Genomic DNA, 25823 nt, shown 5'->3' on the forward strand with positions numbered 1-25823 from the left:
TATCACGCATCCCCATTTGTGACTGTCTCAACCTGAACTGTTTCTATTTTCCTTTCAGTGTCTATTTCTCGCTCACTCCCTCCCTCTCTCTCTCTGTTATCTTGAAGTGTGCCAACAACACTACCCCTTTCTCATTTTAGCTCCATCTATTCCTCTCCCTCCCCCGCACTCTCTCTCTCTCCCTCCCCAGCAAAGCTGATGCTCTTAACTGACAGCCCAGATGGCTTGGTGGGGTCCAGGCCCAGACTGGACCCCCTCTCTTGTTCTGCTCCAGAGCCCTCTACTACAGGTCTATCCCAAAATGGCACCATATTGCCTATATAGTGCACTACTTTTTTTTTACTAGGCAAGTCAGTTAAGAACAAATTCTTATTTTCAATGACGGCCTAGGAACAGTGGGTTAACTGCCTAGGGTTAATGACAGATTTGTACCTTGTCAGCTCGGGGATTCGAACTTGCAACCTTTCCCTTATTAGTCCAACACTCTAACCACTAGGCTACCCTGCCGCCCAGGGCCCTAGTTAAAAGTAGTGCATTATATAGAAAATAGAGTGCAGAGCCTTCCTCCACAGAACCCCAGGCCCACCAGCAGGCTGCTAGCTAGGTTCCTGTCTCCTGCCCCCTGCTCTGGCTAGGCCGGTAGGAGCTCCACTGCACCACACCGCTGTTAGCATAAAACTCCTAAACGACCCCAGCCATAAGAGGATCAATACTAATTTTAAGGGAGAAGCATGATCCTCTCCTCCCCTCTCACTCTCTCCCCATCCCCTGCCTCTGTCTCTCGACAGGAGCCATCGCAAGCAGCTCTAGTCATCCTTTCATTTCTCTCACTTCCTGGGATGGGGTTAGTTAGTTAAAGACAATATCCTCTTTTATTGCTGATGTCATTATTTCTGTGAATTGTGGTAGTTTAAGAACATCTGTATTAGGTTATTCCGTGTTGGGAGGATGTTCGTGAATTTTAGATTCATGAGAATGCTGTATCTTTCAATATCTGTATTAATAGCTACAATATTGCTTTTGGTCCTTGGTGCCAATTTTTTTTATAAATGAAGTTTTTTATAAATGAACCATCTTACTCTAGCTGTAGGGTCAACTTGAAGGGTGTCTGTATATAATAGCATAACCATCAGTCTTCATCCACCAGTATATGAATTTATCCTAATACTTCTGCCAAAGAAAATAAATTGACCTGTTTTATTCGAGTTGCTTTTAAACACACCAGAGAGCACTCTCCCTCTCTTCAGACCATTTCATTATTGGTAGTCATATTATTATTATTCTTTGTTTTACCCCGCCAACAACACAATTTGCTGGTGCAACTAGGAAGTGCGTCCCTACAACCAACCAGCATTTCTAGGGAGGTGATGCCTGACTGCGTGAGGAGGTCCAGAAGGATTGGTGTCCACCCTCGCTCCATGGCCATCCTCTGGACACAGACGTTTCGTTTAAAAAATGACTTCACGCTAACAGTGGCATAATCCAAGGAAAATGGGAAAGATTTGAGAGAGTTTCCATTGGATAACAACCATCTCTTTTTCCAGTCAGTCGTCTTTGTATTGCACGAGCAGGGTATGAACAGGAACAGAACGTGGTTTAGCTAAACGCCTCATCATTGATCTTTGCTGATGTAGACTGTTTCTGGGCCTTTTTCAGCGGTTTGCTAGAGAGCATTTGGATGATCCAGAAGAAGACTGATCCGTGTAAAGGAAAGAAGGTATGGGGCCATGTATCGTGAGATTTTGAGTGAAAACCTCCATCCATCAGCAAGGGCATTGAAGATGAAACGTGGCTGGGTCTTTCCGCATGACAATGATCCCAAACACACCACACGGGCAATGAAGGAGTGGCTTCGTAAGAAGCATTTCAAGGTCCTGGAGAGCCTAGCCAGTCTCCAGAACTCAACCCCATGGAAAATCTTTGGCCAGAACTACATGGGGGACCTTTTTTTTTTAAACCTTTATTTTACTAGGCAAGTCAGTTAAGAACAAATTCTTATTTTCAATGACAGCCTAGGAACAGTGGGTTCAGGGGTTGAGAACGACAGATGTTGTACCTTGTCAGCTCGGGGATTTGAACTTGCAACCTGTCGAATTAGTGAACCTAGTGAATGACCTGCAGAGAGCTGACCAAAGTAAGAAAGCCTACCAGGGAGTTGACGGGCAATGAAGGAGTGGACAGTTCAAGGTCCTGGAGGGCCAGTCTCCAGAACTCAACCCCATGGAAAATCTTTGGAGGGAGTTGAAAGTCCGTGTTGCCCAGCAACAGCCCCAAAACATCACTGCTCTAGAGGAGATCTGCATGGAGGAATGGGCCAAAATACCAGCAACAGTGTGTGAAAATCTTGTGAAGACTTACAGAAAACGTTTGACCTCTGTTATATACCCTTTGTTGGCAATGACAAAGTATTGAAATAACAAAAGTTTATTGACCAAATACTTATTTTCCACCATCATTTGCAAATAAATTCATAAAAAATCCTGCAATCTGATTTTCTGGATTTTTTCTCTCATTTTGTCTGTCATAGTTGAAGTGTACCTATGATGAAAATTACAGTCCTCTCTCATCTTTTTAAGTGGGAGAACTTGCACAATTGGTGGCTGACTAAATACTTTTTTTGCCCCACTTTATATCAGTAACCTCCGGTAGCTGCTAGATGCAGTTGCAATAAACATAGTGGTTTCTGTTGTCTTCCTACAAATGTAGCTCCATATTTTGAACAATAATATGACCCCATCACTGAAAGATAAGACTCTCAGGTACATAATGTTTTCGTCTACTATTCCCACAAGCCGTTAGAACCAAGTGGACAAAACCAGGCACTAAATCAAACTGGGTGGGAAAAGAACATTATCAACGATGAGGCTCTTTTTTACACAGAAGATTATACAACATTATTGCCTGATGATCTGCTGAACTTCCCAATACATTTTTGATGCATTTCAGTCACTTAAAACCATATGGTCATCAGATTGAAATACTGTCAAAAGTAATGTCAGACTGATTTGTAATAAACTGTCACAGTCCAAATTTTAAAAAGTTTATGGTGGATATCTAAACATACAGCCCAACATTTGTATCACAACTAAAGTTGCATAAATTGGGGTGGCAGGTAGCCTAGTGTTTAGAGCGTTGGGCCAGTAACCGAAAGGTTGTTGGATCGAATCCCTGAGCTGATAAGGTAAAAATATGTCGTTCTGCCCCTGAAAAAGGCAGTTAATTCACTGTTACCCGGTAGACCATCATTGTAAATAAAAATGTATTCTAAACTGACTTGCCTGATTAAATACAATATTTTAAAATACTCTAAATGAAGCATATACTGTCAGAGGACCTGTTTCTTTGTGAACCGCTCAATGCAGAATAGTGTGGGCATTCCCTCAGAAATGTATTTTATTCAGCTACAGTGCATTCGGAAAGTATTCAGACACCTTGACTTTTTCCACATTTTGTTATGTTACTGCCTTATTCTAAAGTGGATGTAATATTATCTTATCAATCTACACACAATACCCAATAATGACAAAGCAAAAAATGTTTCTTACAATTTTTTACATTTTTTTTACAAACAGAAATACCATATTTACATAAGTATTCAGACCCTTTGCAATGAGACTTGAAATTGAGCTCAGGTCCATCCTGTTTCCATTGATCATCCTTGAGATGTTTCTACAATGTGATTGGAGTCCACCTCTGGTAAAATTGATTGATTGGACATGAGTTGGAAAGGCACACACCTGTCTATATACAGTTGACAGTAAATGTCAGAACAAAAACCAAGCAATGAGATCGAAGGAATTATCCGTAGAGCTCCGAGACAGGATTGTGTCGAGGCACAGAAGTTTGGAACCTCCAAGACTTCCTAGAGCTGGCCGCCTGGCCAAACTGAGCAATCGGGGGAAAAGAGCCTTGGTCAGGGACGTGACAAAGAACCCGATGGTCACTCTAACAGTGCTCTAGAGTTCCTCTGTGGAGATGAGAGAACCTTCCAGAAGGAAAACCATCTCTGCAGCACTCCACCAATCAGGTCTTTATGGTAGAGTGGCGAGATGGAAGTCACTCCTCAGTAAAAGGCACATGAAAGCTTGCTTGGAATATGCGAAAAGGCACCTAAAGGACTCTCAGGAGTGGCTTCGGGACAAGTGTCTGAATGTCCTCTGGCCCAGCCAGAGCCCGAACTTGAACCTGACCTAACATCTCTGGAGAGACCTGAAAATAGCTGAGCAGCGACACTCCCCATCCAACCTGACAGAGCTTGAGAGGATCTGCAGAGAAGAATGAGAGAAACTCTCCAAATACAGGTGTGCCAAGCTTGTAGAGCCATACCCACTCAAGGCTGTAATCGCTGCCAAAGGTGCTTCAACAAAATACTGTGTAAAGGGTCTGAATTCTTATGTAAATATAATATTTGAGGGTTTTTTTTTCATTAATATTCAAAAATTTCTAAAAACCTGTTTTTGCTTTGTCATGTGTAGATTGATGAGGGGGAAAAAACGATTTAATCCATTTTAGAATAAGTCTGTAACGTAACAAAATGTGGAAAAAGTCAATGGGTCTGAATACTTTCCGAAGTCATACAATAAGTGGGGTTAGATTATTTATTTTTATTGGGAAAAAATGGGGATGCGGGTCCCAAAGTGTTTGGGAACCCCTGCCCTATTCCCTATCTAATGCATTACTTTTGACTAGAGCTTTTGACCAGGGCCTTTAGGGCTCTGATCAAAAGTAGTGCACAGTCACACAACTCTTATCACCCACATGTTGCATCCCAAATGGTAGCCATTGTGAGGCTGTGGAGGGTCAGGTCTGATTAGACACAGTTGGACCTGTAGATTGTTTTGGCATGGCCCTGTCTTCCTCCCGTATGCCACACCTGGGTTCAAACACTATTCAACATATTTCAAAATATTTTGAGCATTTGTTCTAGTCTGCCCATAGAGTGCAAGATGGGTGGGATTTGCAGTTTTGGAACTAGCCAGGCAAACTCAATCAAGCATAGATAAAGTAGTTGAGGTGATTTTGAATAGTATTTGAAACCAGGTGTGAGCCCTGTTGTCCCCAGCGCTGCAGTGAACCCTGGTGCTACAGGAGAACAGCCAGGCCTTTCTTTGGGTAGGAGGCAGGAGGATTGAATCACCGCTGGGCTGGTCTCATGACCCTCTCTCTCTTTCTCTCTCCCTCCCTCTCTGCAGTCTCGGAACAATCACATCGCATTCCTTCATCCTACACGTGCCCTCTCTTCTCCCAGAGAGTAAGGTATGAGATTTGTGGAGAGAAAAGCTTGTTTAGATGCATCATACATTTGATGGTATCCTAAGCAAATGTATTCCAATTTTGGTGAAAAACCTCTGAAACATTCTTCATTTATGTTATTATTTTTGTTTAAAAAATTACAACAATTCTATGTAAAAATATATATATTTATTTGTAAGTCTTTTGCATTTTAAAATGTTTTGGATTGATTCATCTTGCTCCATGTTATAGCCTTACTCAGTCCATGCGACCAAAAACAACACCCACAGAGGAGTGATATAACAGGTGCAAGCTGTTAAGCTCCACCCACCACTACATGTACCAGCTGTGTCACTGTCATAATGAACCTAAATTAAAACATAAGCTCTACTAAAGATTTTTTTTAAACCATAAGACTCACTAGAGTCTTGGTCAATTACTTTTAAGCTTCCATAATGACATGGCCCCAACCCTACCAGAAACTCAGAATAGTTTATATATATTTTTTTATATAAGCATGTTGAAAAGTGAGATGATCAAAGGCAGAAAGAAAGCATGGAGTAGGAGTTTAGGTTTCTTGGTCCTATGGTTTGGGTCCTTAACCTTAACCCTTACCCTAACCATAACCCGTACCTAACCTTAACCCTTTTAACTGTAAACTTCATTGGGATATGGACGTCCCAAGGATCCCGGATACCATAGGACGCACCCTAGGGTTTGGGAGGTGGAAGGTAATGTCGTAAAGCAGAGTGTCGTAAACCAGGTGCAGGGAGGGGAGGTGAAGCGGGGGGAGTGGGGGAGAGAGAGGAGGTGACTCTCCAGCAGCATTTAGACACAGCGAAAGGATCATGGCGGATGGCCCCAGGTGTAAGCGCAGAAAGCAGGCAAATCCGAGGAGGAATAACGGTATGTAAAACTACTTCAATGTCCCTTCTTTTCGTGTGGTGAAGTGGACTATAATGTGTTCTATCGAATTCTCTATTCTCCGAAGACTTTAGTACCTCCGGAGTCCCGGTCAAAGTGCTGGAAAGTAGCAAGTAAGCGCACCATTATAGCCCTATGTGGCGTACCGTTATACCTGTCTCGCGACTCTCCCTCCGCCTAGCGGTTGAGTGCACCACCCTGGACCGTTATACGCACCTAATCCCATCACTTCACTCGCTTTTGGCTTTTGTTTCCCGTTCAGTCCCTTTTCAATTCTATTTGAATACACTTTTCAATTTTTGTTTTTAGTTTTCAACTTGATAGCTTGTTTCACCGTCTCTCGCCTTTTGGTAGCTTTTTGAAACCTGTGTCTGGGAAAAGAACGTTACCTGGTTGTTTTTGCGGACTGCGGTATTTTTTCCATCAATATGGAATATAGATTGATGTTCTGAAATGAGTGAATATGTGTATAAGGTTAATTCCTTCAATGTACTTTCGAGAAGTATAACTGTTTCTGTCGCTTTTCTCTATGTGTCGTACCGTGGCAGGTAGCGCGAGCCATGACAAGACACTGTTGCTACATTGAGGGCTCGGGCTTTAGGAAATGTTTTTACTGTGGAAATTGTGCTGTTCTGCTGCTTCATATTATATTCAAATGCATGATGTTATGTTTATGTAGACTACACATCTATTTTCTCACTACTTTTATTTGTAAAAGATGTGTAGGCGCGATGCACGTGTTTTCACAATTCAATTGGTTTTCACAATGCAAGTGTGCATTTACAAATCATTCGAAAAGTTATTGCTAAGATAAGTAGACAATATGCAGAACAATGTAAAGTAGCTATAATTAATAAATGCAAATGAACTTCGAACGAAAAACGTTGTTTCTGTAGCATGCATTGTTGGGTAAGGTTTCAGAGAATGGGAAGAATATATCAAGCGCTGTTTGTGTAAACAAGGCACAGCCTATATAAACAAGGCACAGCCTATATAAGGAGTGTGGGTTTACATCCACAGTCCTGCGCTGGGAATTCTGATTTTACACACTCAAGGTTTGGTGGCGTGGGAGCGAAACTTGAAGTTGGAGCCAATCTGTTCATCCAGAGTTTCTATACTTAAATAATTGTTGTTATTTTGTTTTTGTTTGTGCTTTTGTGTTTGGGTGTGTGGTTAAACGGCTGCATTGTAGGGTCGTCCGGGTAGCCAGTGCGTTTCTCTGAATTGTTTTTTTTCTTTCTCGCCAGTAATTTAATCAATTTAATAGTGGAAGGCTTTTATCTGTAAATCATGTTAAACCATATTTGACTTGCAAAGATCATGATCTTCGGGTTGCTTGTATTTGCCTTGTGCGTTTTATTAGTCTCGTGTGTTCTCATTTTATTTAGTTACGGGACTTGTGACTTTTGTTTCAACATCGGAGGTGGTAGTTTTTCACACATAGGAATAATGTTTGTGTTGTAGGCTGTTTGGAGGCATATGGGGTTTTCTCCTGTAGGCTAGCTGACGACATGCGTAGTCTCCTTACAGCCTCGTGAGAACAGTCACCGGCACAACAGCATCGCAAGTGGTTGAGCCACCCAGCACAGCTTGCAGGAACTGAGAACATGTTCACCTGATCCGGAAAACGGGTATTTTGGTCTTTGTAAACACCCCTATGTCAAAACATAAAAACAAACCAGCAGTCTGATTTCGGGGGACTGAATACGCTGTTAGATTCCCGTGAGACGATTCCTTCTCTATCTTCCCTTTCCAAAGCAGCGGAGAGCGGTCCCTGTGCCATGCGCCGCAACAAATGGCAACTTGTGCAGGTAGAAAAGGCAACCGTGTCTGTAGGCGCTGCATGCTTTCATCATGAGTGAATTTGCTGTGATTTCTCTCTTGGAGACGCTTGTTGTGCTTACTCTCCTTGTTTGTTGTCGCTTACTGTCATTGATTGTATGACATGGACATATTTCGTGTGCTCCTTATTGCTTTTTTGGCTGAAAAGGTGTTGGTCACCGGTCCATATCATGTCAGCTCTTGATTGACGACGGTTCATTTTGTGCATTCTGTAAGGTACACACCTTATAACGGACCTGTTCTAGCGCATTTGCACCTCAGTCATGGTAGGCCTACATTATTTATAGCCTAGGCTACATTTACGACATTTTGCCACTGTAAACTTTGTCCATCTGATGTTCATTTCAGAAATAAATTGAGATCTGTTTTATTCCTTATTCTTTGTGTTCATGTTAGAACATTTAAAATGTTCTATGTTTTCAAATAATGGGGCGGCAGGGTAGCCTAGCGTTGGACTAGTAACCGGAAGGTTGCAAGTTCAAACCCCCGAGCTGACAAGGTCCGAATCTGTCGTTCTGTCCCTGAACAGGCAGTTAACCCACTGTTCCTAGGCCGTCATTGAAAATAAGAATTTGTTCTTAACTGACTTGCCTAGTTAAATAACGGTAAAATAAATAAAAAATACAGACTACAATATAATACATCAAGACGGGGGGATCGAACATAAAGTTCAGGAGACCATAGTGATATTTTAATCATGTGATATGGGTGCATCAACCTGCTGGGTGGAAGAGCTCAATATACTGTACCACTACAATGAGAGACAGAGAACCTGGGTTGATCCAATACCTCATATTTGTCGGGGGTGTTATGTTTGTCATCAGGTTAAAAGCCTTTTAGGGGCAGGTTACTGAAGCCAAAAGGTACTTAGTTGTCTGGCCCTCCCCTGTCCTGTGTTGGTTGTCTTCCTGGGTCTGACAAAGCAGAGCAGACTAAGACCAAGGTGAGCTCCTGTCACAGCTGTAAACATGGAGGCGCTAACAGCCGGCCAGCTGGCAGGACGACAGGTGTTTGCAATCTGTGGGATACTAGTGTTTCCACTGGCTTTCTTTGTCACTTCTCCTATCCCGTCCAAGTCTAGCTCCCGTCAGGAATAGCAGTGACCATTTCCTGGAATGGCAATTTAACACTTCAAATTTGTGAAAAGAGGAATGCGGCACAGTATTAACCTTAACACTCTTGGCCCGTATTTGTAGATGAGTGGAGGGTATTGGGCCTACATTTCAAAGGAACTGAGTATACAAAACATCCAAGACCTAGACGGACCAGGTGAATGCTATGATCCCTTATTGGTGTCACTTGTTAAATCCACTTCAATCAGTGTAGATGAAGGGGAGGAGACGGGTTAACGAAGGATTTTTAACGGGATATGGTAGTAAGTGCCAGGCGCACCGGTTTGAATGTGTCAAGAACTGCAACACTGCTGGTTTTTCACACTGAGCAGTTCCTCGTGTGTTTCAAGAATGGTCTACCACCCAAAGGACATCCAGCCAACTTGACACAACTGCGGGAAGCATTGGAGTCAACATGGGCCAACATCCCAGTGGAACACTTTCAACACCTTGTAGAGTCCATGCCCTGCTTAATTGAGGCTGTTTTGAGGGGAAAAGGGGGTGCAGCTCAATATTGCTCCTAATGTTTTGTACACAGGTTGGATTTCTATTTCTTTGAATTTATCAAAGGAGTCTCTCTCGGTCTCTCTCTCTCTTGCTCTGTCTCTCTCGCTGTCTCTCTGTCTGTCTGTCTCTCTCTGTCTGTCTCTCTGTCTCTCTCTGTCTCTCTCTCTGTCTGTCTCTGTGTAGCACACACACATACAGTACAAAACCGTTTTGGAAGTTTTTTGTCTCAATGCTACAGAAGAAGAATGGGTCTGTGGGTCTAGTTTTGGCTACTGTAAAGCTGTATGATGTAACAGAGGATGTTTATTTGGCTGTCAAAAGTATAATTAGTGTGCTGGACTCATTTTTCACCCTAAATAATATTGAATGTAACCACACGCTGTAAAGTTGTGTGAGAACAATAAAGAAACACTGTGGTTAAGCTAACACTCTTAAGAAAATAAGATGTTTTGGCCATTCCAAAGGCTTCAGGGGGAGAGGGGTGGTGTTCTGTGGGCCGGCATGCTGCTTTAGTGTTTTAAAAGCCAGCTGTTAACATTTAAAAGGTCTACTACCCCTGGTGAGTGGAGTTTAGCAGGAGAGGAAATTTTCATTTATCAGTTATTTTGCTTTGGAGCAACTTCCTCTGCTGCATATGAAAGTGCCAAGTGAGAGGAAAATCCCCCGCCCCCTCTTCTCATCACCCCCCCCCCCCCCTCTCCTCCACCAGTCCTTTATTCCAGGGGGAGACACAGTAGCCAGGGTGCTGTTGATTGCCCCCTGACCTAGGCACCCATGCGTGCCTCCACTATGACTTCACTTTCCCCCCCTGTGCCATTGTTGGGTTCCTTCCAGCATGTCCAATTGCGTTTGTGTTTAAGTCCTTTCAATAAAAGGATCCTGAGGGGTAAAAACCCTTGTCCCTACTCCCTCAATCCCTCTTGTGTCTCCCTCCATCCCCCTGACCAGTACAGCCCTCCAGTCCTGTGGAGTTAGGTGGGGAGGAAGAGGGACAAGGGAGAAGGATAAGGGGGGAGAGGGGCTGTGAGAGCTGGCAGAGTGACACTGAGGTGCTGCTGGAGACGAGAGCCAGTGGGAAGAAAGGTGGACACTCACTCACTCTGTCAAACATGACAGCTCCTTTTACATTAGAATAGTGTGAGTGTTTCCTATGGAACGGAATGGAGAGGATTCATTTAGGTTAGTGAGGCAAACTATAGCCTAGGTATTGTCTTTATAGACTTCTGAGGTTCTGTCTTGTGTCTTGAATAATCCGTTTCTTTGTTATTGCTTGTCACTTTTATGTATCTCCAGGCTTTTTAAAATGTATGATATGAAATTCTAATTTACACCATTCAATTCACCATGTCACACAGTTCAATGATTTCCCAGCAGACAATTCTGTTTGTGCCCATAATCTGAGGTACCGCACTCAAACCCTTTCCCACTGTTGTTGAGGGAGCTTAATGATTAGCAAGCTCCTATAGAGGCATTGCATTACCCTATAAAAAGGTGCTTTCTCTTGCCTTAGAAAAGCAGTTTTAAAACCCAAGTCAGTTTCACTAACCCCCTTAACTGTGTTTGAATGTGCTTTATTGGGGTTGTATGTGGATGAATGCTTAAATGAACCATTGTGTGTTAAGGCTTTGGTTGGAGAAAGCCTGAGGAGAAAGAGCCTAGTTACCTTTGCAGTCTGCCTGCTCTACTTCATACACTTTCAGTGGAAGAAGAAAAGGCCCATTGAGTGGGGCTGGCGTGGGGAGGGAAAGGCCTTTTCACACTCTGTTTGTGGGAAACTTCTATCTGTACTGGGCATGGCCATTTGCATATGACCCATTCTCTTCCCAGAGACCCCAAGACTGACAGAGGAATCTGTGGAACACTCTGAGAATTCATCACAATCTTCCTCAGTCTCACGACACGCAATGCTCAGGTTCTTGCGTTTCCATGTGCATTTTTTGGGGGGCATATGCGCACCCCTCTTTTTTTTTTGAGAATGTGTTTAGGCTATTTGTCTGTGTCATGCACACGTTTTTGCTGAAGGCTTGTTTGTGTCTACTGCCGATGCCTCCTGACTGTGTCATTTTGTGTTTTGTTTTTCCTGCGTGTCGTCTAAGCCACGTATTTAGTGTGTTAAAACGGAGGATGAGTCCTATAATGTGCTCCAGCAGCAGGCAGGAGTCCCCCTTTCTATAACCCGTATAGGGCCCACGACGGAGCTGTGTGACTGGGCAGCCAGGGCTGGAGGTGCCGGGGGGCTATGCGGGGGCCAATGCTGACATAATGAATAGGAATAAGCAACGGAGTGTCAACACTGTTGTTGAAAGGACAGAAATATTGTGTAGTTATTCAGTTGGCGGGACAGTGAGGGGGAGGGGGAGCTGTGTGTGTGTGTGTGTGTGTGTATCAAGGGGAGTAGGCTATGCAGCGAGGCGTCAGGTCCACTGAACTGAACAAAAACATGCCGGGGGGGGGGCTCAGAAGGATCGAGAGGGAGGCTGGGCTCCAGAATAGAATAGGATAGGATAGCTCCTTGTATCGAGATCAGGTCAGGAGCCTTCCTCAGTGGTTCAGATCCACTCAGGGGACTGAGAATGGGACCTTGAAGGAAGCAATGAGATATTGTCAAGCTCCCTGCTATCACTCTATTGAGTGATTCATATAGGCCTATTTCCTATTTTTGTCCATCAGCAACTGAAAAAAATGCATTGATTTGACCAATGACATTTCCTTCTCTCCTCCTCCACTCTGACATGCCAGACAGGTATGTTGGTAAGATGACCTCACCCAGCCCACAGGCCTCAGGATTTGTCATGTATCGCTTCTAAGGGAAATAAATTCAATGTCTACTCTTCCCTCTCTCTCTCTCCTCTCTCTCTACCTGGATATTGAGACAGATGGGAGTTGAAATTACAGTCCAAAAACATATTAAGTGTCTGCCCCTCCCTCCCTCCCCTCCCTCCCTCCCTCCCTCCCTCCCTCCCTCCCTCCCTCCCTCCCTCCTCCCTTTGTTCTCTCTTTCCTCCTACCTGTTCCATATTACATAGAAACAGGTGGGAGTTGAAATGATAGTCCAAAACCAAATGAAGCCTGTTCCGCAGACCAGTGTTTCCCAAACTTTTTCACTCAGGCCCCCCCTTATATCATTGGGGAACATCCCACGCCAGGTGGGAGCTGAAATTATAGTGTACCGTTGTGTATAGCCTATACCTGGGGGAGATGGCAGCTCTAAATTGCCATCCTTTGGGGGTTATTCATTGTGAGCAGTTTGGGCTTGGTTTATGTGTCTTTTTTAATAATGTGTTTGGTGGCTGATCTTTAGGCTGGGCGAGTCCTGTTGGGTGTTGACACTACTGTCTGTAGCTTCAACCTCCCCTTTCCTCCCTCTACTCTACCCTCCCCTCCTGTCCTCCCTCTTATCCCCTATTCCTCAGTGTCTTTTGCTTCAGCCTCTCTTCCCTCTCTCTCTTTCCCTCCTCCTCCTCTCCCATTCTCCTCCCTCCCTATGTATTGCCTCAGCCTCTCCTCCTTCTTCCTCTCCTCCCCTGTTCCCCAGTGGAGCGGTTAATGAAAGGCCTGTGTTAACAATAGGCAGGCAGCAGGCGCTGGGCCGCCAGCCCTCTTCATGCCAGCTTGTGTTTGGGCCACAAACTCATCAGTGGAATCTTTGTTCCTCACATTTAACCTGACGATTCACTACCATTTCCCCCCTCAAAACCTGACAATGCACAACTGTTGAAACAATATGGCGGCTGGTATGTATGCAGAGATCACGAAGTTGTGTACCTGCATCACATTTGTTTAAGTTACTATATCATTAACCTTTACTGCAGTGGGTTAAATCAGGGTCACATGGAGTGTTTCTTGGTAATCTTAAACAAATCTACTTTGAAACAAAAGTATACACCTCACACACATGGTTATGGGCTTAAACAAAGAAGACACCTGTACCATGTCAGATGTAGAGTTGACATGTATTCAATGTTGAGTTTGCATCCCAATATTACACTTTATATACATCACAGAAGACTGAAATATAACAAAACTGTTTGTTGCTTTTCTCTTCCTGAAGCAGACTGATTGATCATGGGAGTCCCAAATGGCAACATAATCTCTATTTAGGTACTACTTTTGACCAGTGCCTATAGTGGCCCATAGTGCACTTTAATAGGCATAGGGTGCCATTTGGGAGGAAGCTTTAATGACAGAATGTGAGAGCAGTCTTGTCTCACACACTGATTACACCTAGCATTGAGCTCTGCTGAAAAATACTATTCACCCACTATATCTCTATCGCACTGGCAGGCCCAGGCCGGCACAGACAGCCACCCACCCACCCACCCACCCACCCACCCCACCCCACTCACCCACACCACTCACTCACTCACTCACTCACTCACTCACTCACTCACTCACTCACTCACTCACTCACTCACTCACTCACTCACTCACTCACTCACTCACTCACTCACTCACTCACGCAGTGTGTTGTGATGTTTACAGACTCTGACATTCAGCGTAGCAGCCAGCTCCTCTCCTCTCCGCCTGACTTACAAAACAAGGTGACTCAGGGTTTCTGTTAAAGCTGTAGGCTGGCTAGCTACCTATCACAGTGTGACTGTGTGGCCCTGTGTTAGTCACTCACTGTATCCTGGGGACAGGGACATCACAGGGGCCATTTTCGTCTCTGTCAACATTTTCATATCATTAGGATGGCTCTAGATACACACATCCCTCTGGGCTGTGTCCCAAATAGCACCCTATTCACTATATAGTGCTCTACTTTTGAGCCCTATGAACCCTGGTCAAAAGTAGTGCAATATATAGGGAATAGGGTGTCATATGGGATGCAGGCCGGTTGATGAATGAGTTTGGTCTAGAAACAGCATTATAAGCTTCATTCACCACGATGCCTGTTGATCAGAGGCTGTATCGTCTCATTTGCTTACGGTCCTTAATTTGATCAGGTTTTGGTGTGTCTAACTACCGACCTAATACTCACCTTATGTCATTGACTCGAGACTAGAGCAAAGTACACCTAGTCTGACCAAGCTCCAACCCCTCCAACTCTCTCTGCCAACTCCGGGAACAGAGAACCCTATGTGAACCAGTACAGATGTAGGATCTTTATTTAATCCTACAGCAATTATGTGGATTATATTAATGGCCATTTTTGTAGGGGTTGATACATTTTTTTGTATCTATCGTTCAGGTGTTGGCTATCAAAACACACCATGGCCTCAGCCTCGCTACACACGTTTCACCCACAGAGTTGGGGTGGACTGAGAATAGGAGTAAAAACGAGGTCAGCCATATAGCCAGACAGTACCACATCTGTCCTCCTCTTACTCATAGAGATATCATCCTGTTCGTGCTCATTATTCTGACAGACTGGCACCTAGCCTCCTGTCCCATTTAGACAGAGGGAGAGCCAATGAACTGTGGGTTCTAATTGATCATGTTTAGAGTCATATGACACCATTTATTTAGTGCTTGTAGTCTTTGGGCGTTTGTTTGTGTGTTGGTTAGTTGTTTCCTGCTGTTGATCTACGCACGCCTGCCACTGTCGTTATGCGCATCTGCACTTCATGAGACTCACCTGGACTCCCATCCCCTTCCTGATTAGTAAAGGGGGGGATACCTAGTCAGTTGTACAACTGAATGCCTTCAACTGAAATGTGTCTTCTGCATTTAACCCAACCCTTCTGAATCAGAGGTGCGTGGGGCTGCCTTGATCGTCTTCGGCGCCCGGGAACAGTGGGTTAACTGCCTTGCTCAGGGGCAGAACGACAGACTTTTAACTTGTCAGCTCGGGGATTCGATCCAGCAACCTTTCGGTTACTGGCCCAACGCTCTATCCACTACCTCCCTTATATCTGTCACTCCCTTAGGTTCTTTCCCGAGGTGTAATTGTTTCTGTTCCTGTGTTTCATGTCTGTACGCTACTCGCGTTTCTTGTTTTGTTGCATGTTTAATTTAGTTATTAAATTCACTCCCTGTACTTGCTTCCCGATTCTTAGTGTCCATGTTACAACCAGGCATCATTAGGTGTCTCATCTGTTAGCTGCGCAGCACTGAGTTAACATCACATGCCCGGTGTTGCACTACCTCTCTCTGTCTCCATCTCTCGATCGCTCTCTTTCCAAATTTCTCTTTCTCTCTTTCTTTCCCCATCTTGCTCTCTTTCTCTCTCTGTGTGTGTGTGTGTCTGTCTTTCTCCAGCTCTCTTATCTCTTTCTCTCGGTCTTTCTCGGTCTCTCTCTTCCTCCTTTCTCTCTCTCTTCCTCCTCTCCCTCTCTCTGGCAACTGCCAGGGTTAACCTACTCCAACATGAGCAGGTGCTGCAGGCACCAGAAACTCACTACAGCACTCATAAATAACACCTAACAAAAGTATGAGAGAGTGGGAAGGAGGGATAGAGAGAGAAAGAGCGATGGGAAAAGAGATTTAAAGTTTCGTCCGGCAGTGGAGCTAGCCTAGACCAAGCAGGGTGTGGCTCATCTCATGGTCAGGCAGTTCCTCAGTCCTCCTGCAGAAGGATATGCTGCTGATCACTGAGAGCAATGTGAGCTTCTTCATATCTTCTGTCAGTTTGAATGAAGTGCCTGCCCTTCTCAAATGTATTTGTTCACTGCTTCCCCTCCCTTTTTCTACCAACTACCCATAAAACGTTTCAGCTCTAGCCTACTCTTTCATGCCACATCAAATTAGTCCAAAAAAAAACCTTTTAAAATGAAAAGGGCACCATTTAGTGAACACACAAAGAGGAAGTTGGTAGAAAGAAAGACGTAAAGTATTGTCATTCAGTTATCTTTTGCTGTCATTACGAATTTAAGAGCTTCCAAACAATGTTAATTGCCCAGTGCTCTACAAGAAAATGAAGTGGTCAGAAAGGAATTACATTTAATGCACACTTTAATAATCTCCCACAATAATGAACCTGTTCCCCAAAGAACTGAACCCCATAAATACATCTAAATGGAAGAGTATTAATTAACATTAATGAAATGAAAAGTATAATGCAAGAACATGTGTTTATACCCTAGGCTACTTCAAGTCTTTAGTCTGTCTTCAGCCACTTCAGCCAATCACTTCTCTGAATCATCACCCTATGAACACAACCAGGAAGTCTGTGTGAGATTGCAGCTCAGGATACAACCCTGAAAGGGCTTTATCTCTGTCAAAACAACAGTCTTCCTGGCCTGGGGATGTTTCCCAAATGGCACCCTATTCCATAGGCCTATCCAGTGCTAAGGTTTATTCAACGCTGGTCTGACCAATCAGAATCCGTGCTTTAAGATTGTTTTGATCACACGGACTGGGATATGTTCTGGGTTGCCTCTGAGAATAACATTGACGTGTACACAGACACAGTGACTGAGTTCATCAGGAAGTGTATAGGGGATGTTGTTCCCACTATGACTATTAAAACCTACCCAAACCAAAATCTGTGGATAGACGGCAGCATTTGCGCCATAAAAGTACGAACCACCGCATTTAACCACGGCAAGGTGCCTGGAATATGGTTGAATACAAACAGTGCAGTTTATGCCCTCTGTAAGGTAAAGTGGACTCTCAATTCAACGGCTCAGACACAAGATTTATGTGGCAGGGACTCCAGACAATCACGGTTAACAAAGGGAAAACCATCCACCTTCTTCGCTGGCTTTGACACACAGTGTCACCGGAGGTGGCCCGCTCCCGAGGTCTGTGGACTCTCGTTCTCCGTGGCAGACATGAGTAAGACATTCAAGGGTTTTAAACTTTGCAAGACTGTCGGCCCAGACGGCATCCCTAGCTGCGTCCTCAGAGCATGCGGAGACTAGCTGGCTGAGTGTTTATGGACATATTCAATCTCTCCCTATCCCAGTCTGCTGTACCCACTTGCTTCAAAATGTCCACCACTGTTTCTGTACCCAAGAAAGCAAAGGTAACTGAACTAAATGACTATCGCCCTGAAGGACTCACTTCTGTCATCATGAAGTGCTTTGAGTGGCTAGTAAAGGATCATATCACCTCCTCCTTACCTGACACCCTAGACCCACTTCAATTTGCATACCGCCCCAACAGTTCCACAGATGATGCAATTGCCATTGCACTGCACACTGCAAACTGCCCTATCCCATCTGCAATACCCACAGTATGTAAGAATGCTGTTCATTGACTACAGCTCAGCCTTCAACACCATAGTACCCTCCACATTCATCATTAAGCTTGGGGCACTGGGTCTGAACCCCGCCCTGTGCAACTGGACTTCCTGATGGGCTTCCCCCAGGTGGTAAAGGTTGGAAACAACACCTACACTACATTGATCCTCAACACAGGGGCCCCAATAGGGTGCGTGCTCAGCCCTCTCCTGTACTCCCTGTTCACCCAGGACTGTTAGGTCTTGCATACCTCCAACTCAATCATCAAGTTTTCAGACAACACAACAGTAGTAGGCCTGATTACCAACAATGATGAGACAGCCTACATGGAGGAGGTGAGGTCCCTGGCGGAGTGGTGCCTGGAAAATAACCTCTCACTCAACATCAACAAAACAAAGGAGCTAATTGTGGACTTCAGGAGACAGCAGAGGGAGCACGCCCCCATCCACATCCATATTCACGGGACCGCAGTGCAGAAGGAGAAAAGCTTCAAGTTCCTCGGCATACACATCACTGACAATCTTAAATGGTCCACCAACACAGACCGTGTGATGAAGAAGGTGCAACAGTGCCTCTTTAACCTCAGGAGGCTGAAGAAATTTGACTTGACCCCTAAGACCCTGATAAACTTTTACAGATGCACCATTGAGAGCATCCTGTTGGGCTGTATCACCGCCTGGTACCGCAACTGCACACCCCGTAACCGTAGGGCTCTGCAGAGGGTGGTTCGGGCTGCACAACTGGTCACTTTAATAATGTTTACGTACTGTTTTACTCATTCCATATGTATATACTATATTCTATTTCTATTCAATGCCACTCCGACATTACTCATTCTAATATTCCATTATTTTACTTTTAGATTTGTGTGTATTGTTGTGAATTGTTAGATACTATTGCACTGTTGGAGCTAGGAACACAAACATTTCTCTACACCTGCAATAGCATCTGCTAAATATGTGCATATGACCAATAAAATTTGATTTGAATTTAATTTGATTGGCACAAGTTTTGATTAGCATCTTATGGGCCCTTATTAACAGTAGTACACTATATAGGGAATAGGGTGCCATTTAGAATGTAACCTTGGTCTGGTCCTGATCAGCTAAAGTCAGCAACCCCAGCACCTGTGGAAGGCAGCAGCCTATTTAAGGTGTCTTGTTTGGAGCGGGCACCCCAGACTGGGAACAGCATAAAAGCCTTTAGTTGGGAGGAATAGCTGTGCTGCGCGTATAGGCAAGTTTTAAAACCCTTGTGAACTAAGCAGAAGAAAATCACTTTTGTGATAACAGAAGTATTACAATTTTAGTTGTGTAAATTAAGGGGTACTGCAGGAATGAGAGGGCATTTTTTTCCCCCAAATAGCAGCAGACACAGGTTCATAAAGGAGGTCTGACTCCTCACACTGCAGATTGTATAGAGCTGCCACCTGTAATCCTAGAGTCTCAATGCACGCATTGTTGAAGTGATTTTCCCTTCCGTCTTAGATAGACCTGACTTAGGCTGACTTAAGGTGGTTGGGTCATTTGGAGGAGTCATTCAAAGTTGGTACTCGTTTGATTGATAGAAAATTGTCTATTAACCCTGTCACCCAATGCTGTATCAAGTCAAATCTTCACGCTTTCTCCTTTTGATTGTGTGTCACTGGCATCCAATGTTTCCCAAACACCAACCTGCCTTGAATACAAATGACCCAGTCCTTATTCTGGCAGCTATGCTAACTGCCCCCCTTCACTGCAGAAGTCTGTAGGATAAAGAGGCTTCATTCAACCAGTAAACAGTGTGTGACTGTGCCTTCCTTGTTCTAGTGCCAGGATGTAGCACGTCTCGTGGCACGGTGCCCTCACCCATCTGCCCTGTACCATTAACTGATAAATGTATCTCTGGTGAGTGTCGAAACTAAATTAGCTTCTGGTCTTGGGTCAGTTTTACGTTTCCCCCCGGTAATGTTTAGGATTTGTGCAAGCTGATCCTTTCTACCTCGAAACTCCTTGTAGCTAACAGGGCCTGAGAGGTGCGTCAGGGTCAGTGGAAGCTCACTTCCCGTTGGTGATGGTGCTGCAGCTGTTGTGTGAACAAGGTTAGGAAAGGAAGGTAAGGAGGGAGATGCACCCATGAGATTACCCCATGAGAATCCTAGTGTTCTCTGCATGGGTCTAAGGCTGTGTGTGTGTATGTGCGTGTGTGTGCCTGCATTTGTGCGTGTTTGTAGGTGTGTGTTAGTTTGCACACCTGACCTCCACCTGAATGCTAACCTGTGAGTTTCTTTCTGAGGCCTCATGCCTTGTGCCTCCCTCCCATCCAGCCCAGGCAGTAAACCTTAAAAAGAGTCACAGAGAAGCGTTTCACATGGGGGGGACTGTTACTAATATATATTTGGACCACGGCTGCTTTGCCACTCAATAACATGGGCATGTATTTTGGCCCCCACCTGTCTCTCTGGAATGCATACACATACTTTGTGGGCACTGTTACATTGTTTTGCATGATCCACTAATGTAAAATACCACCATACTTGAAATAATAGAATGCTTTGCTTGATCAGATTCCGAGTGATCTATCTACGACTCAGGAAGATGACATTTTTCTTTGAATCTGGCAATAGAAATTATTATGCGATGTTATTTCCCCCAAATGGAAACGTCTTAACATGGCAAAGGCCATGGCAAGGTAAAGCATAGAGGGCACTGACTCTCCACTTAGGCCTTAATTCCCTGAGTTAAGCAGCCCCTGTTTCCTCCCCCTGGCTAGCTAATTTAAAGCAGTGGCTTCCTAATCGAATGTCTTGTCTAATAAATCTATTAGATCAAAAGGAATCTCTTCACTCTGGCTGGCGCGTTGGGGACAGGACGTCTAGACAGGGGGATAGAATGTTGCTGCGCAGTTGTAGAGTCACAACTGAAGTAGTCTTACTGTATCCTCTCTGTCAGGAAACAGGGAATTAGAACAGAAGGAATCTTGCCTACAGACAGTAGGTGTTATGAACTTGAGTGAAGACCCAAAAGCGGTTTTAACAGAAAACAGAGTTCTTTAATGAAAATACAGGAATGGCATAAATCCTCTTCCAACGTTGTCAGGGGAACAAAAAGAACGTTAGTATAGTGCAGGATGCTTCAGCCAGGCAGACTCCGACAGGACAGGACAAGGTGGAAGCAAACGAGACGACAGCTTGCTTCTGGCATCAAAAAACACAAACAAGAATCAGACACTGAAAGTAGCAGGAACAGAGAAAGAAATAGAGACCTAATCAGAGGGGGAAGAGAGAACAGGTGTGAAGAGTGAAAGAGCTAGTTAGGGCAGATGTAGAACAGCTGAGGAATGAGAGACAGAGAAGGTAACCTAAAAAGACCAGCAGAGAGAGAATCAAGAGAAAGGACAGGAACAGACATAACAAGACATGACAGTACCCCCACTCACCGAGCGCCTCCTGGCGCACTCGAGAGGAAAGCTGGCGGCAACGGAGGAAATCATCGATCAGCGAACGGTCCAGCACGTCCCGAGAGGGAACCCAACTCCTCTCCTCAGGACCGTACCCCTCCCAATCCACTAGGTACTGATGACCACCCCCGAGGGCGCATGTCCAAAATCTTACGAACCCTGTAGATGGGTGCGCCCTCGACAAGGATGGGGGGGGGGAGGGACGAGCGGGGGCGCGAAGAACGGGCTTAACACAGGAGACATGGAAGACCGGGTGAACGCGACGAAGATAGCGCGGGAGAAGAAGTCGCACTGCGACAGGATTAATGACCTGGGAAATACGGAACGGACCAATGAACCGCGGGGCCAACTTGCGAGAAGCTGTCTTAAGGGGAAGGTTCTGAGTGGAGAGCCATACTCTCTGACCGCAACAATATCTAGGACTCTTGGTCCTACGCTTATTAGCGGCCCTCACAGTCTGCGCCCTATTACGGCAAAGTGCCGACCTGACCCCCTTCCAGGTGCGCTCGCAACGCTGGACAAAAGCCTGAGCGGAGGGGACGCAGGACTCGGCGAGCTGAGATGAGAACAGCGGAGGCTGGTACCCTAGGCTACACTGAAAAGGGGATAGACCGGTAGCAGACGAGGGAAGCGAGTTGTGGGCGTACTCTGCCCAGGGGAGCTGTTCTGACCAAGACGCAGGGTTACGAAAAGAAAGACTGCGTAAAATGCGACCAACAGTCTGATTGGCCCGTTCGGCTTGACCGTTAGACTGGGGATGAAAGCCGGACGAGAGACTGACGGAAGCCCCAATCAAACGGCAAAACTCCCTCCAAAATTGAGACGTGAACTGCGGACCTCTGTCGGAAACGACGTCAGACGGAAGGCCATGAATTCGGAAAACATTCTCGATAATGATCTGAGCCGTCTCCTTAGCAGAAGGGAGCTTATCGAGAGGAATGAAATGAGCCGCCTTAGAGAATCTATCGACAACCGTAAGAATAACTGTCCTCCCCGCTGATGAAGGCAGTCCGGTGATAAAATCTAAAGCGATGTGAGACCACGGTCGAGAGGGAATGGGAAGCGGTCTGAGACGGCCGGCAGGAGGAGAGTTCCCAGATTTAGTCTGCGCGCAGACCGAACAAGCGGCGACAAATCGACGCGCGTCACGTTCCCGAGTGGGCCACCAGAAACGCTGGCGAATGGAAGCGAGCGTACCCCGAACGCCGGGGTGGCCGGCTAACTTGGCAGAGTGGGCCCACTGAAGAACGGCCGGACGAGTAGGAACGGGAACGAACAGAAGGTTCCTAGGACAAGCTCGCGGCGACGGAGTGTGAGCGAGTGCTTGCTTTACCTGCCTCTCAATTCCCCAGACAGTCAACCCGACAACACGCCCCTCAGGGAGAATCCCATCGGGGTCGGTGGAGACCTCAGAAGAACTGAAGAGACGAGATAAAGCATCAGGTTTGGTGTTTTTTGAGCCCGGACGATAAGAAATAACAAACTCGAAACGAGCGAAAAACAGAGCCCAACGAGCCTGACGCGCATTAAGTCGTTTGGCTGAACGGATGTACTCAAGGTTCCTATGGTCAGTCCAAACGACAAAAGGAACGGTCGCCCCTCCAACCACTGTCGCCATTCGCCTAGGGCTAAGCGGATGGCGAGCAGTTCGCGATTACCAACATCATAGTTACGTTCTGACGGCGATAAGCGATGAGAGAAAAACGCGCAAGGATGGACCTTGCCGTCAGAGAGAGAGCGCTGAGAAAGAATGGCTCCCACGCCCACCTCTGACGCGTCAACCTCAACAACAAACTGTCTAGAGATGTCAGGTGTAACAAGAATAGGTGCGGATGTAAAACGATTCTTAAGAAGATCAAAAGCTCCCTGGGCGGAAACGGACCACTTAAAGCACGTCTTAACAGAAGTAAGGGCTGTGAGAGGAGCTGCCACCTGACCGAAATTACGGATGAAACGACGGTAGAAATTAGCGAAGCCCAGAAAGCGCTGCAGCTCGACGCGTGACTTAGGAACGGGCCAATCAATGACAGCCTGGACTTTAGCGGGATCCATCTTAATGCCCTCAGCGGAAATAACGGAACCGAGAAAAGGGACAGAGGTGGCATGAAAAGTGCACTTCTCAGCCTTCACATAAAGACAGTTCTCCAAAAGGCGCTGGAGGACGCGTCGCACGTGCTGAACATGAATCGAGAGAGACGGTGAAAAAATCAGGATATCGTCCATGTAAACGAAAACAAAAATGTTCAGCATGTCTCTCAGGACGTCGTTAACTAGTGCCTGAAAGACAGCTGGAGCGTTAACGAGGCCGAAAGGAAGAACCCGGTATTCAAAGTGCCCTAACGGAGTGTTAAACGCCGTCTTCCACTCGTCCCCTCCCTGATGCGCACGAGATGGTAGGCGTTACGAAGGTCCAATTTGGTGAAAAACCTGGCTCCCTGCAGGATCTCGAAGGCTGAAGACATAAGAGGAAGCGGATAACGATTCTTAACTGTTATGTCATTCAGCCCTCGATAATCCACGCATGGGCGCAGGGACCCGTCCTTCTTCTGAACAAAAAAAAATCCCGCTCCGGCGGGGGAGGAGGAGGAGACTATGGTACCGGCGTCGAGCGAAACCGACAAATAATCCTCGAGAGCCTTACGTTCGGGAGCCGACAGAGAATATAATCTACCCCGGGGGGGAGTAGTTCCCGGAAGGAGATCAATACTACAGTCATACGACCGGTGTGGAGGGAGAGAAGTGGCCTTGGAACGACTGAACACCGTGCGCAGATCGTGATACTCCTCCGGCACCCCTGTCAAATCGCCAGGCTCCTCCTGTGAAGAAGAGACAGAGGAAACAGGAGGGATAGCAGACATTAAACAGGTTACATGACAAGAAACATTCCAGGATAGGATAGTATTACTAGACCAATTAATAGAAGGGTTATGGCGCACTAGCCAGGGATGACCCAAAACAACAGGTGTAAAAGGTGAACGAAAAATTAAAAAAGAAATGGTTTCGCTATGATTACCAGAGACAGTGAGGGTTAAAGGCAGCGTCTCACGCTGAATCTTGGGGAGAGAACTACCATCTAAAGCGAACAAGGCCCTGGGCTCCCTAACTGTCTGAGAGGAATATCATGTTCCCGAGCCCAGGTCTCGTCCATAAAACAGCCCTCCGCCCCAGAGTCTATCAAGGCACTGCAGGAAGCAGATGAACCGGGCCAGCGGAGATGGACCGGAAAGGTAGTGCGTGATCCAGAAGGAGAGGCCTGAGTAGTTGCGCTCACCAGTAGCCCTCCTCTTACTGATGAGCTCTGGCTTTTACTGGACATGAGGTGACAAAATGACCAGCGGAGCCGCAGTAGAGACAGAGGCGATTGGTGATTCTCCGTTCCCTCTCCTTGGCCGAGATGCGAATACCCCCCAGCTGCATAGGCTCAGCATCCGAGCCGGCGGAGGAGGGTGGCAGTGAAGCGGCAGGTGGCAGTGATGTGGAGAGGGGAGCAACGGAGAACGTGAGCTCCTTTCCACGAGCTCGGCGACGAAGATCAAACCGTCGCTCTATGCGAATAGCGAGAGCTATTAAGGAGTCCAGACTGGAAGGAACCTCCCGGGAGAGGATCTCATCCTTAACCTCGACGTGGAGACCCTCCAGAAAACGAGCGAGCAAAGCCGGCTCGTTCCAGTCACTAGAGGCAGCGAGAGTGCGAAACTCAATAGAATAATCCGTTATGGATCTATTCCCCTGACATAGGGAAGACAGGGCCCTGGAAGCCTCCTCGCCAAAAACAGAACGGTCAAAAACCCGTATCATCTCCTCCTTAAAGTTCTGATACTGGTTAATACACTCAGCCCTCGCCTCCCAGACTGCCGTGCCCCACTCACGCGCCCGTCCGGTAAGGAGAGAAATGACGTAGGCGATGCGGGCTGCGCTCCTGGAGTAGGTGTTGGGCTGGAGAGAGAACACCACATCACACTGAGTGAGGAATGAGCGGCACTCAGTGGGCTCCCCAGAGTAACACGGCGGGTTGTTGATCCTGGGCTCCGGAGACTCGGAAACCCTGGAAGTGGGCGGTGGATCGAGGTGGAGTTGGTGAACCTGTCTTGTGAGGTCGGAGACTTGGACGGCCAGGGTCTCAACGGCATGTTGAGCAGCAGACAATTCCTCCTCATGTCTGCCTAGCATCGCTCCCTGGATCTCGACGGCGGAGTGAAAAGGGTCCGGAGCCGCTGGGTCCATTCTTGGTCTGATTCTTCTGTTATGAACTTGAGTGAAGACCCAAAAGCGGTTTTAACAGAAAACAGAGTTCTTTAATGAAAATACAGGAATGGCATAAATCCTCTTCCAACGTTGTCAGGGGAACAAAAAGAACGTTAGTATAGTGCAGGATGCTTCAGCCAGGCAGACTCCGACAGGACAGGACAAGGTGGAAGCAAACGAGACGACAGCTTGCTTCTGGCATCAAAAAACACAAACAAGAATCAGACACTGAAAGTAGCAGGAACAGAGAAAGAAATAGAGACCTAATCAGAGGGGGAAGAGAGAACAGGTGTGAAGAGTGAAAGAGCTAGTTAGGGCAGATGTAGAACAGCTGAGGAATGAGAGACAGAGAAGGTAACCTAAAAAGACCAGCAGAGAGAGAGAATCAAGAGAAAGG

At 46.0% G+C, this 25823-nt stretch overlaps 1 protein-coding gene across 1 annotated transcript in view; it reads left to right on the forward strand.

Moving 5' to 3' along the window:
- The first annotated feature begins 6046 nt into the window (after positions 1-6046).
- LOC135517536 (zinc finger E-box-binding homeobox 1-like) overlaps positions 6047-25823 on the forward strand; it is a 95511-nt gene continuing 75734 nt past the window's right edge. Inside the window, exon 1 of the mRNA XM_064941933.1 lies at positions 6047-6138. Coding sequence (XP_064798005.1) covers positions 6081-6138 — 58 coding nt within the window. The 5' untranslated portion in view covers positions 6047-6080. The remainder of the gene's footprint in view (positions 6139-25823) is intronic.

This window comes from Oncorhynchus masou, chromosome 28, assembly GCF_036934945.1.
Source record: "Oncorhynchus masou masou isolate Uvic2021 chromosome 28, UVic_Omas_1.1, whole genome shotgun sequence".
Lineage (NCBI taxonomy): Eukaryota > Metazoa > Chordata > Actinopteri > Salmoniformes > Salmonidae > Oncorhynchus > Oncorhynchus masou.